Source organism: Apodemus sylvaticus, chromosome 4 (assembly GCF_947179515.1).
Source record: "Apodemus sylvaticus chromosome 4, mApoSyl1.1, whole genome shotgun sequence".
Lineage (NCBI taxonomy): Eukaryota > Metazoa > Chordata > Mammalia > Rodentia > Muridae > Apodemus > Apodemus sylvaticus.
The window spans coordinates 11,919,618-11,936,473 of NC_067475.1; the positions used below are offsets into that span (position 1 = coordinate 11,919,618).

The 16,856-nt window shown below is 39.7% G+C and overlaps 1 protein-coding gene across 11 annotated transcripts in view; it reads left to right on the top strand.

Annotated features, from left to right (window-relative positions):
- The window catches only part of Adgrl2 (adhesion G protein-coupled receptor L2), a 175,144-nt gene that overhangs the window by 155,910 nt on the left and 2,378 nt on the right, over window positions 1-16,856 (top strand). For 6 of the 11 annotated variants that reach the window (XM_052178963.1, XM_052178962.1, XM_052178967.1 and 3 more), the window contains 5 exons: window positions 75-141; window positions 6,541-6,632; window positions 8,499-8,667; window positions 11,187-11,315; window positions 11,981-12,077. In XM_052178963.1, the coding sequence (XP_052034923.1) occupies window positions 75-141; window positions 6,541-6,632; window positions 8,499-8,667; window positions 11,187-11,315; window positions 11,981-12,077 (554 nt within the window). Of the gene's footprint in view, window positions 1-74; window positions 142-6,540; window positions 6,633-8,498; window positions 8,668-11,186; window positions 11,316-11,980; window positions 12,078-14,072; window positions 14,126-16,856 lie in introns of all 11 variants that reach the window. The other 5 variants (XM_052178969.1, XM_052178972.1, XM_052178966.1 and 2 more) reach the window with 3 other exon arrangements.

Below are 16,856 nucleotides of genomic sequence, written 5' to 3' on the forward strand. Positions count from 1 at the left end.
TTGTGGCTCTGATGCTCTGCTCGCTGTAAGGATCCAGGAAAGCTACTTAATGCATTGTCTTCCCTTCCCAATAGTTGCTGGCTTCACGTTGATAACTATTTCATATGGAGTTTCATTGGACCTGTTACCTTCATTATTCTGGTAAGTAGACTCCACGTTCACCACCTTTCCAGTTGCTTCTGCTGCAGAGAAACTCAAACAAAGATGCACCCTCTCACTGCTGACTATTATATATACACTTGAAGATGTTAGCATGCCCATTAAAAGGACAACATTGTATAGCATGTTTAGACTCTTGTCATTATTGAAGGTTGTACATTGTCTAATTAACTATGCTGGAAAACCACCTCTCCTGTGAGAATTACACTGTGCTATTTCTAATTCAGTCTTCTGAACCAGCATAAAAATACAAACAAACAGAATAAAACAAAACAAAAACAAAATAAAACCATCAGCCGCACTAAGAATTATTTGGCTTTTTAAAAAAGGCACATGGACCTAATTTATTTTTTCCATTCTAATAGCAACTTAGTATTTCATGTGAATATTCATACCTTAAATTCTTTTAGATCATAAATCTTTATAAAGCTTTATAAATCCTTACAAAAGGATAGTAAATGACTTAAATTCACTAAAAGTATTCTTTTGAAGACTTAAATAATTTTGAAAAATCAGTACAATTTTATTTTTAGATGAATTTTCTCTAAGTCAGCAGTAGTAACATTAATGCATTTTTTTAAACCTTAGATCTATAGTCATATTTGAAGTGTAATAGCAGGATTTTATCATTTAAACTTTTGACCCAGTTATAGTACAGCGTAGATAGAAATGGACATTACTAGCCTTTAGAAGCTTGTAAAGATAACATAAACAAGTTTAAATATCATCTCTGCTGAATTCATATTCTTAAAGTGGCTGGGTCTTGCTATTTTAAATATTTCATTGCTATATAAAATTTTTTTTATTATTTTCTTTTCCAAAACAAGGTGACTCACAGACTTTTTAAGGGTGCTTAAATATTAACTAGTGTTTTAAATAAATTCTGAAAGAAAAGCTCACCCCTCAATCCATATTGAGGGATTGATAAGCACCATCCCAATCGTCACATAAACTACTGCAAGTGTAGCATGGAGAACCTGTGACCCCCAGAATTGGTCAGACAGGAACAGAAAGTCCCTGGTCGTTCATTCAGGCAGAGCAGGGCAGGGCAGTCGAATCTTCAGCTTTGTCTCAGAACAAGCAGAAAAGATATTAGAAAGGACACTGGGCATGGAACTCTCAGAAACAATTAACAGAATTTGTTGTTGAACTACACTTAAAATATCTAAAAACTACTGTGTGCATTTAGTTCTTACCACAGTTCTTTCACATAGTTACTTTAACAAAGCAAACTGGAAATAGTGACAGATGCCCATGTAAACCACTGACATGTCGTCAGTGTTCTTGAGACGATGCTTTCCTGTTAGGTTATTCTATCCGGCTTGTGGCCACAGTTCTGGCTCTTGGTTTAGTTGAGCACATGCTCAGTGCATTGTAGAATGAATGTACACCAATGGCTGCCCTGAAGACATAGACTTCTCAGGCTCCTGAAATAGACTCATTTGTATTTAGCGATTAAATACAAATGTTGCTTTAGGGATGTCTGGGACATAAAAATATCACGTGTTTACTTCTGTTGACTAAGATTTACATCTATAAAGGTGAGCACTAATACAGAAAAACCATTTCATTTGCAAAGTAACCTAATGGGTACTCGGTAGGCAAGAAAGGAGTACAGATATTTTAGAGCATTGTCCATTTTCCACAAATGCCCATCATTTATCAGTCTCTGTTCACAGCTATACTCTACTCTGCCTTCAGATTGAAACTATGAAGGGCTTTGGGTAACATTGTTCCCAGCCTAAAACAAGCCCAAGAAAGCAGCAGGCAGCAATTGCATACACATCTCCTTGAGAGTCTGAGATTGCTTCACCCTCTAATTAGCCAGCACAGAGAGAATGCAAAACAATATATGGATATACAATGTCTAACCTAAATTGAGAAATAAGATCTTAGAGCATATGTATGCTGAAAACACCTGTGTAGATAACCGTGGTTATCCAAGTCATTTAAATCTAATTTCGACCTGAGTTTTAATAATATAAAGTGTATTATATACTGTCTCTGTAAGGAATATCGTTATAACAAAACCTTTCTTGCCATTCTAAGAAAATACATTTTGAATTCTAACTTTTAAAACCACTTTAGCACAATAGTATTAAATCGGTATGCCTTCATACTGATCTCTGAAGAATAAGAGGCTATGAGAAATAAAGCCTCCTACCTAATGCCTTTCTATAGAAGGTCTTACCTACAGGCACTGGACTTATTATATCTATGAGAAAAGTGCCAGTTAGTAATGAGCAGGGGGAAACCATTAGTATGCCTGAAATGGTTTAATGAAGCCTTGGATCATGACACGTCAGGAGCTGTTCTTATCATTTGGACAGCTCCATCTGCATCATTAATAATTAATTCAGTTCAGTGAGAGTTCAGCTCACACACTCACTTAGAAGTCTTCTTCAGAGAACACCTCTCCGGCTGCTCGTCCAGGGGAAGTCGGTTCCTGCTTGGCGAACAGCGGAGACCTGGAGACACGAGCGAGGTCTTCGGCTTGCATTTGCCAGGTAGCCAAAGCTCCAGGGAGGACGAAGAGGGTCGGAACATGTGCAGTTCAGCCAGGTTATTTCAGAGCGCTGTGCCTGGTCTTCTGTCTTATCATATCCATGTCAGCCCTGCAAGCTGTGGGGAGAATGCTAAGCTACTGTGCCCAGGCAGATCTGATTCCGTGAGGCAAATTGATGACCATGAGATGAACTGTGCCTTCCTCTAACCCCTGGGGGCCTTCCCTTCATGAGAGCCCTTCTGTATGGTCATGCAAGCGACATAGGTGATGCTTAACTCTTCAGTGCCATTAAATTAACAACGTATGATTTCAATAATAATCGATGTAGTTATAATGGGGGTAGTATTAGTCCTTGGAAGATTGCCCAAGTTTAGTGGGTTGGTTGGTTGGTATTTATCTATCATGTCTATTTTCTGTTATTCTATTCTATCGATGCTTTCTATTTGCTGAGTAGAATTTTTTCCCTTCTGCTGCCCCCTTTAGGCTTCCTCTTATTCACATTCTCACATTAGGCCACAGTGGAGTGTTAATGTAGGATTAATTCCTATTGATTCCTGAAAGAATTGCTTCTCGTTACCCAATTATCACCCTATCCATTTAGGGCATATGCATGCCTAACACAGTTGTAATAACATCAGTGTACTGATTTATGTGAATAATTGGCCTTAGACACAGCTTTGCCTATATAGCCTAGCACTTTTCCTTATCCGCCGATATATACTCTTTTAAGCTACCCTCAAATATTATGTTTAAACTCATTAGTGTTTAGTATTTGTGTTGCAGGGGGCGCAACAATGAAGAGCAGAGGCTGGGGCTGAGGATGTCCTACTCAGGACAAGGGACAGGAGGAGCAGGGACTGTCACCTTCCAGTGAGACACAGGGAAATGTCTGAGTATTGTCATCTCTTTGGTTTCCCAAGCTTATAGAAGACAGTAAAAGTAAACTAGAGAAAGAAGAAAGTTAAAAGCAAATTTTTATTTACACATTTTTTCTTCTATTAACTTATTTTGTTACTTTTCAAAAGACAAAGCAGAAAATACTAGTGTGGACTAGAACGCCATTTACGTCTTGGGAGAAGTGCACAGAAAGAAACTCAAGTGTGTTAGGCAGTAGTCTACTCGAACACTGTTTTGTCTTGATGTGACTTTTCTGAACCACCCATTTTATGGAAGCTTCTTTCACCTGGGCTTTCTGTGTCTAGATCTGAGCCCCACGGTTCAAACGCTGGATCAGCAGAGAGCGTGGGACAGCACTGTCTCCACCCTTACTCTCCTCCTTTCCAGGAGGATGTCCCTGTGTGTGTGTGTGATGGCTGGTGGGCTCTCCACTGTTCAGTGTCTATGCCACAAACATTTCTTCCATTTCTCTGTACCCTGCAAATAATAGATGTCACTGAAATTTTATTATTTAATAGGCATGGAAAAAACTTCTTAGATGGACACTTTTTTGCCATCTTGTGCCTTAAGAGTTCCCCTTGTGTTCCATTTATAATTAATTTGTTTAGAAATAATGGCATCTTGTCCTACTAACTATACCCTTGCTCTGTTATGTCTGTGTTTTCAAGTGGTTTTTCTTCAGAGGCTAAGGCCTTATGTGTGAGTTAACTGGAATTCCTATGACAGTATGTCATTAGCTAGCGTTTACTTTTTCCATTTCTTTAAATTGGAAATTTTGTAGACACTTGAAATACAATTTCAATTAAAAAAACCCCACTGAGCATTTTATTATTTTTTCTGTCTTTTTTTATCATATTTTTTCCATCATAAGTTTTTGTGGAGTATATTGTATATTTATCCTTAAAGTGATTATCATGTCAGTTTTCTTAAATCACTTAATCTTTAAAGCTAAGATAGGTGTGGCGTATGCATCTTTAATTCCAGCACATTGGAAGTAATGTTCTAGGCCAGCTGGGACTACATAGTGGGACCATCTATCAAAAACAAACAAACACATCCTCTCCATTCCTAGCATTCAAAGATGGAGAGAGTTGAACGATTTCATCTCCTTCTATAAAGAAGGTCACTGCATTCAAGAGTTGGAGTCCAACTGTTTGTTTCCCTTGATGTTGGATGGTTGTATTTAGTGTATTGAAGTGTAGGGGTCTATGAGCAGCTGCCACCCTGACTGATACACAGGCATCCACACTGAGATTCGCAGCAGAGCCTGGGCTTGCTGCGGGCTTCTGCCTTTCGGCCGTTCTTTAATGCTATTAGGTAAGGCTACTGCCACTTAAATAGAAAATTAATGGCATTGTTGATTTTTTTCCCCCTTTAAAAACTGTTAGAAATCCTTCTTATCACAACCATTTAAATGAGTTTACTTCCTTGCTAGAGAGACTTCTAATTTCTCAGAGGCTAAGTCTGTCTTAGGTAAACACATATTTGTCTAGCTTACACCAGTTAATAAAATACTTGTTGGATGAAAAGTACTATGTGGTCCATCTCTGAAGACAAAAGTGTGTCTATAAACCAGCTGGAAGAATCTTGTAAAAATAAAGCAAGAAATGTTCCTATGGCTTTATCTTCTGTCTGATAACTCTTTTAAGAAGTTAAATATTCTTAGGGGCAAAACAGATAATTGTTGTAAACTAGCCTGGAAAGGTAGACCATCAGCCAGTGAATGTAGGTTACACCGTGAACCTCCTTTTACTCCTTAAAGGAGAAAAAGGAGAAAATTCTACAACTAAGAGGAATAATTAAGTGCACCAGACAAAAAATAATACACCACATAAAGGATTTGCCTCGTTCCCAAACTCATCACTGGGGACAGCTGGAGATTTTTAATGAATTGAGCCATATAATGCTTTCTGATTATAAAATCAGAAGTAACAATGAATTCGTGTGAGGTCGTGTGCTTGTTTAGCATTGTGAGTGGGTTTAGCACTGTGAAGGAGTGTGATGGTAACAGTTACGTTGGCACCTCCTACCCAGAAACAGTCCATACAGTGTGTGCTTCCTGAATCTTCCTCAGGTCCAGAAGACTCCAGGTCTTGCTGAGTTCTTCAAGAGCCATGAACAGATGGAATTATGAAGGAAGGAAGGAAATGTCACAAGCACGGGTAGCGGAGCTTAGCTCTGGTTTTAGGAGATCACAGAAGAGTGCTCCCCTCTGCACTCAGCTTGGGGCTGGGAGCTGCAGCATTTTACCTGCCTTTACCTCTCCTCAGTCAAATCTGTAGGGAATCCAGGCCTTCTGTGTCAAATTCCATCCCTCATGGTTTTAGGTTGTCCCTAAAGTGTTCATTCTGCTGAACATTTAGTAGGACTTATTCTGTTGGAAATAACTAAGTTTCAGGCAGTGTAATTATGGGAAGAAAAGATGAATGCTTTTTAACATTAGGTAGGAAGTATGCAGACAATAAAAACTTTACCGTCTCATTAATATTAACTTTCATGTACTGTGTGTAATTGGTTCTTCTCGGTCACCTTAGTGTATAGATCATGCAAGTCTCATTCTTTGTGTTTAGTTGGTCAACATCATGAAGGAGGCTGTCAGACTGGTCTCTAGAACTCAGCAATTTCTCCTTTGCAGGTGCCTGATACGAATGTACTTCTCAGAACTAAAGTCTTTGGACTACATTTAGCTAACGAAACTAATCTAGGTTTTTTAATTAATTTAATCATTACCACATGATACTGGCTTAATGAGCTTGCAGTTCCATGTCAAATGATCTGTTAGATCACTCATAATAGCCAGGGTGTTTTCCTCACAGCCTGAATCTATCACTGTACACATAAATGGAACCGACTCACTGTGTACGGTGTCCATATGCTGCAGGAACTGAACTGGGTGAACTCATTAACGGCATTTGCAAAATGTATTCTACTCGCTGTCCGTAGTGATCTAATCCGTGTTTCTTTATCCACTAAAACAGCTAAATGTTATTTTCCTGGTGATCACGCTGTGCAAAATGGTGAAACATTCAAACACTTTGAAACCAGATTCTAGCAGGTTGGAAAACATTAAGTAAGTACTTTGTATTTGAACCGTTATACTTGAGGAGCTCAGTAAAAGATATTCTCCACAGGGGGCACAGGCGTCTCTGCCTTCTGGCAACTATAGAAGGAATTCTGAATGAAATTTTACTGATCAAGGTTCAGTTTCCCTGTGACCACATTGCGGGCATTGGTCCAGAAGTAGATAATTTCTGACGTGATCTAGAGCAGAGAAATCGTTTCTGTGGCTTCATGGAAATTTCATGTCACTGTAGTGATTTTATTTGAATTTAAAATGCGATTCCAAACGATGGCCCTGTTTGCATGGCTGATATGATTATATTAAGTTTGTTTTGTTAAATGACTTTTTGATTTAAGAATTCTGAGCAGTTTCTCTTCCTAATCCAGTTTTCCTAAGAGAATTTACTCTATTACTATTGTTATCTTGAAGATTATCTGTTGTTTTCATGCTAATTAAACAGTGTTTACTTTATCTCAATGTTGAATAAAATCTGCAATATTCTATTAGTGAAAATGCTATCTAATTAACCCAAAATTGATAGCTGTTGATTCATTAAATCAGCTATGGAAGCACTTTCAGACTTATTTTTAAAATGTGACTCTTGATGTGGGGTTCAAGGAGATGTTAAAGTTGAATATGCCAATATTGTGAAAATACTATTTTTAATGTTAAAAATGGCAGATCTATAGTAAGGGTAATTTTTTTAAATTAGATATTTTAAATAGGTTAGTGCCAGCTTCATTGCATGTTGCATGGTAAGAGAGAGAGCTAATCGTTAGCGTCTCTCTCTTTTCTCCCTTCCTCCTTCTGTCTTCTCACCTATGCCAGTAATTACCGTGTTTGTGATGGCTACTATAATACGGACTTACCTGGGTAAGGCAGAACCCTGCATTAACAAATTTCTTATGGCATGATCTATATATTTTTTTTTTTTGCAAATCTGTCAGTATCATGAATTGCTCTTAATTTTTATAGTTATTTTGGAGTATCTAATTTGCTGTAGTGTCCTTAAACTATAATGTGCCTTTATTTTTTTTTAATTGCTTGCCTCTGCATTTTGACTTCCTTAGTTTTGACTAATTTATAAAATATATAAATGAGTTCATATTACTTTCTATTTTAATTCTGTCTAATAATTTTGTTTCTCTTTTCTGCTTATAATGCTTTCTAGCTATGAAGATAATAAGCCATTTATCAAGTAAGATCATTAGTTAGACCATGGAATGCAATGACTCTAAGCCCTTCTCATTCCGCCCTGTTTTCTGCAGTTATTTTCGCCTTAAGCTATTCATGATGAAATCTCTGCCAGAATATTTTATTTTGAAGTTTTATTTTGAAGTGTGTGTGTGCGTGTGCGTGTTTTTAATCTCATTTCAGCTAGGTCTTTTCATACTCTCATTGTAACTTCCTAGGCTCACCTCCGACTAGTTGATTAGTCTGAAGTTTAGGCTCTCCGTGATTATCTGCCATTTAAGCTTTCTGTGGTTGTGTCATGTTATCTGATATCATATGAGTACACCACAGGAAGAAAAATACAGGAGTAAACTAATTAAGGACTCCTCATTCTCTTCCACTAAAAATCACGTGAAAGGCAGTAAAGCCACGGGGGATATTTTACACCTTGCATTTTAATATAGTTTGGTACCTGTTCATTCTGGAGCGAGAAAAGGCCATACCCGCTGTTGCTGTGCTCACTGGAAGCTGCAGTACTAAATGCTCTTTTTTCTTAATCGGTGGAAGGTTAAAGCCAAAAGCTGTTGAATTTGGGTGACCATAGAGCAAGTCACCCTCTACCACTGAGTCTAAATAAGGAGTTAAGTGTGCCCTCCCTCATTGAACCTGTTTAAATAAAAACAATTCACTTTCTTTTTCCAGGTCCTGGGTGCTCGGCGCATTCGCCCTGCTGTGTCTCCTGGGTCTCACCTGGTCCTTTGGGTTGCTTTTTGTTAACGAGGAGACCGTTGTCATGGCCTATCTCTTCACCGCCTTCAATGCTTTCCAGGGACTGTTCATTTTCATCTTCCACTGTGCCCTTCAAAAGAAAGTAAGTGAAGGCCATCTCTGGGCAGAGATGTTCAGCGTACTTGACCTTTGACTTGGAAATGGGTCTGTAGAAGCTTTCTCCTGAAGCTGGCTTGTTCATAAACAGTATCATGCTTCAATTGTCTGGAATACCTGTCTAGAAATGTAAGCGTCGTCCACGCAGAGTGGCATAGCAACCGTCATCTTTTGAATCTCTGTTTGGAACTACAGCAGACTAGATAGTTATGTTATGAGTCCTTCTTTGGCAGAAGGGTTTGTGAAATACTTGTGCATAAGTAAAAACTTGCACAAGCCGTACAAGGTTAATTTCAGTCTTAGCTCACCAAGAATACAGCGGTCTACAATGAAAAAGAATCCAAGGACAAATAACATTAAATTTTAAAGACCCAGACATGCAAAAGATTAATATTGATGTTGCCTTTTGAGAGATTTGGAGAGATCTAAAACAAGCATCATTCAGTGTTTCACCTATGATGCCTTTGTTCCCATTTCATGCACGTGAAGTAGAGTGAGCAAATATGATTTTGAAAATGAAAGTTGGGGATGAAAACCTTGAATCTGTAGCTAGAACCAAGGAAACACTTAGCTGTCATCTAAGCGTAGAATGTCTGTGCCTCTCACCAGAATCGCCCTTCCCCACCTGCATGCCTGATGGAGTCTTTTGATTCTGTTATTACTAGTTGGTCACTAAATTGAACAGAGAAAGAGAACTGTGAAAGTGAAAACTATTAAGTTTTCAGCCCTGACAAGATGATAGTGTTGTTACTTCCATCGGTTTTTGAATAAGCTGTAATTTTGAGATAATGATGGTGGAACGTGAAATACTGACAGATAATGTACAGTCACAGCAATATAGGCATTAGGCAAAACCAACACCGGAGGGTGTTATTTGGATAAAATACCATTTTGATTGCCATTGTCTTGGTTATATAGGCTTTCAGAGCTACTAATAGCTGTTATGTGTGCAGGAAATTTTCCTAAGGTGTCCTGTGTTTTAATAGCAATGGACTTTAAAATCTTGAACATTGTCCTTGGGAACCACTGTATTTTTATGGAAAGATATATATACTGTGTTAGCTAGCACGCAGCCTGCATAAAGCATTACTGCCCTGGGTTGGTCACTTCCCAAAGGCCACGCCCACTGGCTTTGCCATAAAGCTTTGCATTAGCTGCAGAGGCTGGAGGACTGCTTCCTCCTGCATCTGTGTGATCTTTGAGCGTGGAGTGTTCCCTCTGTTTTTATGTTAATAGCTACATGTGTCACACAGTCTTACATGTGTCTTGGTGGGTGTTGCCGTGATAGATTCTTAAGAATATGACTTAAAAAATGCTTAAGTTGGAAAAAAAAAATAAAAGCTTTTTTTTATGCTTCAATGAGCACAGTAGGGCCCAGGAAATGTGTTGACAGCCTAATGCTGGTCACGTTGGCTCTAATGTGTATCACGTCATGAACGGAGAAGGTGACTGTGCAATTCTGCTTAGGCTTACCGTCTGGTGGCATTAATTTTATAATTTTGGAAGGAGTATCAGTCTGGACCTTTGTAGGGCAGTAACATATTAAATATGAGGGGGTTGACCTTAAGTATTCTATAATCTAGAAAAGATTTTTGTTTTTTCTTCAGTTTTTCCTTGTCTATCTTCATTTCAGAATCTAACTTTAATGTACAAAAACAATGTTAATCCACCAATATAGTGATACCCCTCACGTATCAGCCCCTTCCCACAGTTCCCTCTCTACTTTTATACCACTCACTTTCCATGAGATAGAGAGAGGGGGGGCCCACCTTAGTGGTTGGATTTCAAAGTTTGAAGGTTAAGCTAAACTTCCTTTTAGGCTAGTCAATGCTTGTGTCTAGTCATCTAATGCAGCTTCAGGGAACAGAACATATGGCATGAGGAACGCATTGCTACTAATGGAAGCCACACATGAGCATGCTGTGTGCTAGCGGAGGGCAGCGGAACTGTGGGTTCCCCAGCACCCAAAGGCAGACATAGCAGAAAACCAGAGAAACATCCTTCCCATTGGTGACTGTATGAAAGTACTTATTATTGGCTTTGTTCTAGTGCCAAACGTGCCTTGTCTGTGCAGTCTAGTTCTTGTATTGACTTCTGAGGAAGGCTAAGCTCACGAAAGAACCAGGATAGAGTTCCAGATTGGTTATGTACAGACAAGCATCGGTGATGCTGAATCTTTGGTATAATTATTTTGCCAAAATAGTAGTCACTAACTATTCAGAGAGAACAAACCTTTACTAAATCACTTTTAATTAGAATTTGCATAATAGTAGCTGCCTGCAAAGCATCTCCAAATGAAATCTTAAAGCCACCCCAGCCTGTCTTCAGGCCAGAGCTGACCGTAGTGACTAATATTTCAGCACCTTGCATTGAACCGAGTGGGTTCACTATCGTCTCTATGGAAGTTTAAGTCTTTCTCAGATGTCTTCATTGCTAGTTTAATTAGAGAGCTGGAGACTCGGCCTCACTCACATCAATCCTCTGTCTTGTGCTTATTCAATCCAGGTACGAAAAGAGTACGGCAAGTGCTTCAGACACTGGTACTGCTGTGGCGGCCTCCCGACTGAGAGCCCGCACAGCTCTGTGAAGGCGTCCACCACCCGCACCAGTGCCCGGTACTCCTCTGGCACACAGGTAACCGAGGGCTTGACAGACTCTTTCATTAACCTTATTTATAGAAAGCCTGCAGAGACCTGTTCTGTTTAGGCACACTAATTGTTTCCTCCTTCTCGTGTAGGTAGTAAGTACTGCCCTCTTTTAGGATTTTGATTTTAGTCTCTTCTTAAATATGTAGTCTGGGTCAACACCCAGGTACGAGCATACTTTTTGGGGAGCTTCATTTGTACTCCAAGGTTATTTAGGGACAGTTTTCAGTAGACATAACAATTCATTTAATAATTCTCCACTTTAAACAAGGCCATAAAATAAGAGGTAAGAAAGGAAGATGAAAGCTAGGTGTGGTAATCCCGGCCCTGGGGAGGTGGGGGCAGAGGATTCGTGCGCATCCTTGGCTACAGACTGAGTTGTGGTCTGATTGGCCTACACAAACCGTGTCTCAATAAGTAAATGAACTAACTAACTAACTAACTAACTAACTAACAGACTCACCAAGGTGTTTAGATTAAAGATCACACAGCCTGTAGTAGAGGAACAGGGCAGTATTGCTGTCCTCATTTTTGAAGGTCCCAACTCCAGCCATCTACTAATGATTCAGGGCGGATCATGGTGGTGTCAGTGAGGGAAGCCGGGGGAAGTGAAGGTGACGGTGACATGCTTGTCTCGCTGTTTGCTGTTAACAGAGCCGTATAAGAAGGATGTGGAATGACACCGTGAGGAAGCAGTCTGAATCGTCTTTTATCTCAGGTGACATCAATAGCACTTCTACCCTTAATCAAGGTCAGTTATCGGGGGAATCGAGGGGACAGCGTGAAGGTTGTGCTTGTGCAAGCTTAGACTGAGGGAATCCAGGGGACAGCGTGATACAGCCCGAAGGTTGTGCTTGTGCGAGCTGAGCTTAGACTAACTCTAGAGGAGACACTCTTCTTACCCGTGGGCTTAGATCACCAGATAGTCAACTTTGGGTGGGTCGACTTATAACATCAGTCATCAAAGTATGTATAGATTTATATTACTTCCGTAAGATAGTGAAAGAAAATATAATTTAAAGCTCCACATTAACAGAACATCAGTGGAAAAATTAGTTGTTGAAAACATACCTTGTTACAGAGCAAAATGTTTCTCTGACTAGTGCACACCTGTCCTTTCTAAGGCGTCTAGGCAAGTTAGCGTTCTTTAGGTACTACTTGAAGAAAAGTAACCATTAATTATGTAGAATAGTGCCAATTCACATCGAAAATTCACATAGTTTTGGCAAAGATCCTTTATATTTCTAAAGTAAATATTAAATCGCAAAACATTTGTAGTAGTAAATTGATATGCATGGAATTATATAAGCCAGGTTCCCCCATAGAGTTCCATGTATTGAGTATAACCAACTTACATGTGTAATATAAACCATTTTAGTTCCTACAGTCAAGGTCAGCAGTGTAGGAACTTAGCAAGATTAAGGCATGAATATGTAAACCATGGGTTCTTCCAAGTAGAATTTAGGAAATTTCAGTCAGGTATGGAGAATTGCCCTTGTATTAAGTTTTGATTTAGTGTCTGTAAGAGATACAGTTGCCATGCCGAGGTTCCACTGTGCATGGAAAGGGTATCTGTATGATGTCCATACCAGCCTGATTTTGACCTGATTTTAGTCAAATTACATTAGTGGAGCAAAGGTGTCTGACTTAGCGGGTACAGTGAGTGACGGCTCTGTTGCACCTTTGCCAGGGGTTACTGTAATTCTGTTGACACGGTAGTCACATAGGAAAATTTTAGACTCACTTCTGAAACCTGGCAAACAAATGAGAGTAGAGAACGAACACGCTTGTCCTGGTCTAATAATTCTCGTGCCCCTCCCCACCCGCCCCACCCCCACCAGCATGTGTGCTTTTTGCCTTTCGTGAGTGCAGCCATTTGCAGTTTGCCGTCCTTCTCACATGTCTGTGGAAGCTGCTCTCCCCCCCTGCTTGTGTGCAAGTCAGTATTAACACAGATGTTTTCATGAGGGACGGTCCTACACCTGTAAGTCTGAAAGTCTGAGATTCCCTCTGCTGGGCCTTGGTGGTTAGGGTTTTAATATTAAGCAGTTGCATCATGAAGCACAATGTTGTTCTCCATGCATTTAATTGCCATTTTTGTTTAACAGTGATTTTGTATAAATTAGTAAATGTCATTCTCGGCAGGTGTTTACTTGGGAGACTTAGAAAGCACCTGCGAATTACCAGAATTTAACTTCCCTCTCCCCTCTCTCCTCCAGATTAGTAGTTCAAATAGAGTCAGGAAAATTCCGGCAGACTTTCCATTGCCAACCCTGCCCACTGCCCAATGAATGAACTAAAAATACTGCAACTGTTACCCTGAAACAAGCACTGATGGACTCTTTTTCTGTTTCTTTGCTTTAGGAATGACTGGCAATTACCTACTAACAAACCCTCTTCTTCGGCCCCACGGCACTAACAACCCCTATAACACATTGCTCGCTGAGACAGTTGTGTGTAATGCCCCTTCAGCTCCTGTGTTTAACTCACCAGGTGTGCTTACACTCACAAATAAAACTATCTTTCTGTGCTGCTAAACAGAGCTCTGAGCCTATTTCTAAAGTAACTCATTGCTATGTATTTCTTATTCTTACCTCTTTACTCTTTCAAATTAAGAAGTAAGGTATTACCCGTGCCAGGCTTGTAAAACTGCACTATATTATAGTAAGAGCTCAGTCGTGATAGGTTGGCTATAATTGTCCATGTTTTTGACACAGGTGGCATAAATCTTAATATATTATTACAGGACTGACATCACATGGTCCGAGAGCCCATCTTCAAGATTTATATCATTTAGAGGTATCCTATCTATATAATATATTGTTCAGTTGACTCTAAACCTTGCTGACAAATTTTGCTTCTGGAATGAGCTAGATAAAGAGAATTTGGATGTCTGGGTGTAGAGAGTTATACCCGGCATTATCAATAGACCCAAACTATAGTATAGTGCAGCTTTATGTAGTTTTCCTGTTCTGTAAGGAACTTTGGAGGCACAGGAACCATTAAGTCCGTCTGTATCCTGTGCTTTTAATGGGGGAGGGGGAGGTTTCACTCACCTGTCCTGTTTACTTTATTTTCTAGCTTATTAAAAAACTATTTAAGAGTAATTTTTAAGATCTTGGTAAATTTTAACATATGGTTAAGCCTAGCTTATAATGCTTGTGAATAACAACTGCAGTTAAACAGAGGATTTTGTTTCCGGTTTGTCTGTTGTTTCTGTTCTTCTTGCGATTCCTGGTTAACGTAACTGCAGCTTCTCTTCTCATTTTCTTGTTCCCTTACTTTCCTCACGCTCTCCTCTAGCAACCTACAGAGAGACAAGTATGGGAGTCAAACTTAACTTTGCCTATCAAATGTAAATTTTTTCAGCATGATTTTTAACGGGCACAATTAAAACGTACCTAGCAGTCATCAAGTAGACTCAGCGGGCAAGTGGTTCACAATTTGCAACCAAAAAAAAAAAAAAAAAAAAAAGATGTTACCAAATTCCAACAGTGCATCTTTGTGTACTGGCTTTCAGTAGTCCTAAAGGTCTGTAGCAGACGCTATCCACCCTGAAGTCTGTGTAATGCTGAAATAATTTGCTCTCGAAAGCCTGAAGTACTGTCAGCCAAAATGCTTAATAATTGACTTATCATTTCTGCATTCCCACAGTAATCTTGCTACAGGCTATGCAAAGTCTTCAAGTGAATTACCTGAACATAGGCAGAAAGAGATGCCTCTTCAAAACCAGAGAGTCTTAAATCTGCAGTATATCATAGAAAACACCTTTTGAGTTATACCCAGTGTATATTATTTTACACTTTGGGAGCAATGATAGGAAAAAAAGAAAAAAGAAAGATTGGCCCTCATTGCAGGGGAAAGGAACGCCTGCATCTTGGCTGTGTGACAACAGAAGAGTGCCCAGAGTGTTCTACCCATAGCTTTAAACAAGAGTGTGGCACACAGGCACTCACAGGAGGGACCCAGCCCAACTGAACTCAGGAAGCCCTTAAGTCATTGTCATAGCGCCAGTGTTTCTGAAACAGTGAGTGACGGCAAGACCCACCCTCCCTCCCGCGGGGGCTAATGCGGGCTTAGCCGCCATCCATTAGAATTGGTCCTGAAGTTCGTACCATGCACAGGCTTGTTTCCATTTCTTGAAGGACATTGTTTTCTAAGATATCTGCAGCTTTAAGAGTGGAGTGAGCACTAAGGAGAGAGCCCCTCTTCCTTTTCCGAGAATTTCCTGACCCTCTCCAAGCCTTGCATACAATGCAGCAGTCTCACAGTGGCCAGTCTCATTCTGTAGCCTCATGCCTTTCTGTTGATTTGTTTATTTATTAATTTTTTTTTTAATTTTCTTTTCAGACCTCTCTGTAGACAGACGCTTTTTGTTTCCCTCTCCCCTTTAGGGCTTTGAGGTTGAAGAACCTAACTCCCCCATCGTGTAGGCCATTTAATTTTCTCTCATTTTTTCCCTTGCCTGACAATCACTGTGATGTCTTAGTTTTACATGTCTCTGTGTCTGTTGAAAATGCAACTCCGATTCAGATACCGCATGTTGTCATCCTTCGCTCTCTGCCTGACCCTCTCTTCATATCTCGAGCAGATGTATCCAATCTCTCATTCTTTTAGAAATAATAATAATTTGAAAAAAATATGTACTAGCCAGGGCTGACACCTCCTCCCATTCCATAGTTAATATCGCTGCTTGGTTTAATTTCTGTGACCCATACTTAGGAACCCTCTAACATTTCTGCATTTGCCCTCCATGCCCATGGTGTCTCTGGGCCAGTCTTGCACAATAGTGTCTGCTGGATCATTTGGTACTGTCACTGTGACTGATGCAGTCTGCAGGGCTGCGGGCCAACTTTGACCTTGAGAAGGCCTGAGGCCGTTGCTGTTAAACATACCATTAAGTAACAAACACAACTCAAAATAACAATGAGAAGTCCTCAATGAAAAGTCGAGGCTGCTTTTTGCTGGGAATCTAATTTGTTGAACCCTTGCTCTGACTAAGTTGCTGAAAGCTTAGAAATTCTTCATCATGTTACAATAAATCATTTTACTTTCTTTTATATATCAGCTACTCTTAGGCCAGATAGCCTGAGCAGACAGACATAATGTGAGTTGTCCAGAGTGAGTCACCCCACCTGCTGTCTGTCTTGTTGTTGGATGGTGCCTGTGGACCCTGGTCCTGTCAGTATGAAAGATGCCTGACTCTGTTCCACATGAATTCCTTGTATCTGTCCATTTTTCCCATTCCCTTTTTTTGTTTAACTTCATCTCCAGAAAAAGGAAATGTTAGAACGTTGTTTAAAAGTTGCTTGCCAGTTCTGTGGGCCTCTGTTGTACGTTGCCTTTTTGGTTTCTGTTGTGTGGCTTGTTCCTTTTTAATTTAGTGTTGTTTAGGACAAATTCTGTTGATTTTATTTTATGAGCCATGGTCTTGTACTTTAAAACGTAAACGTCACTTACAAATTGCTTTGCATTAACTATGCAAGGGCATGGAGCGAAGTCTTGTTTGTAAATGTGTCAAAAAAAATTG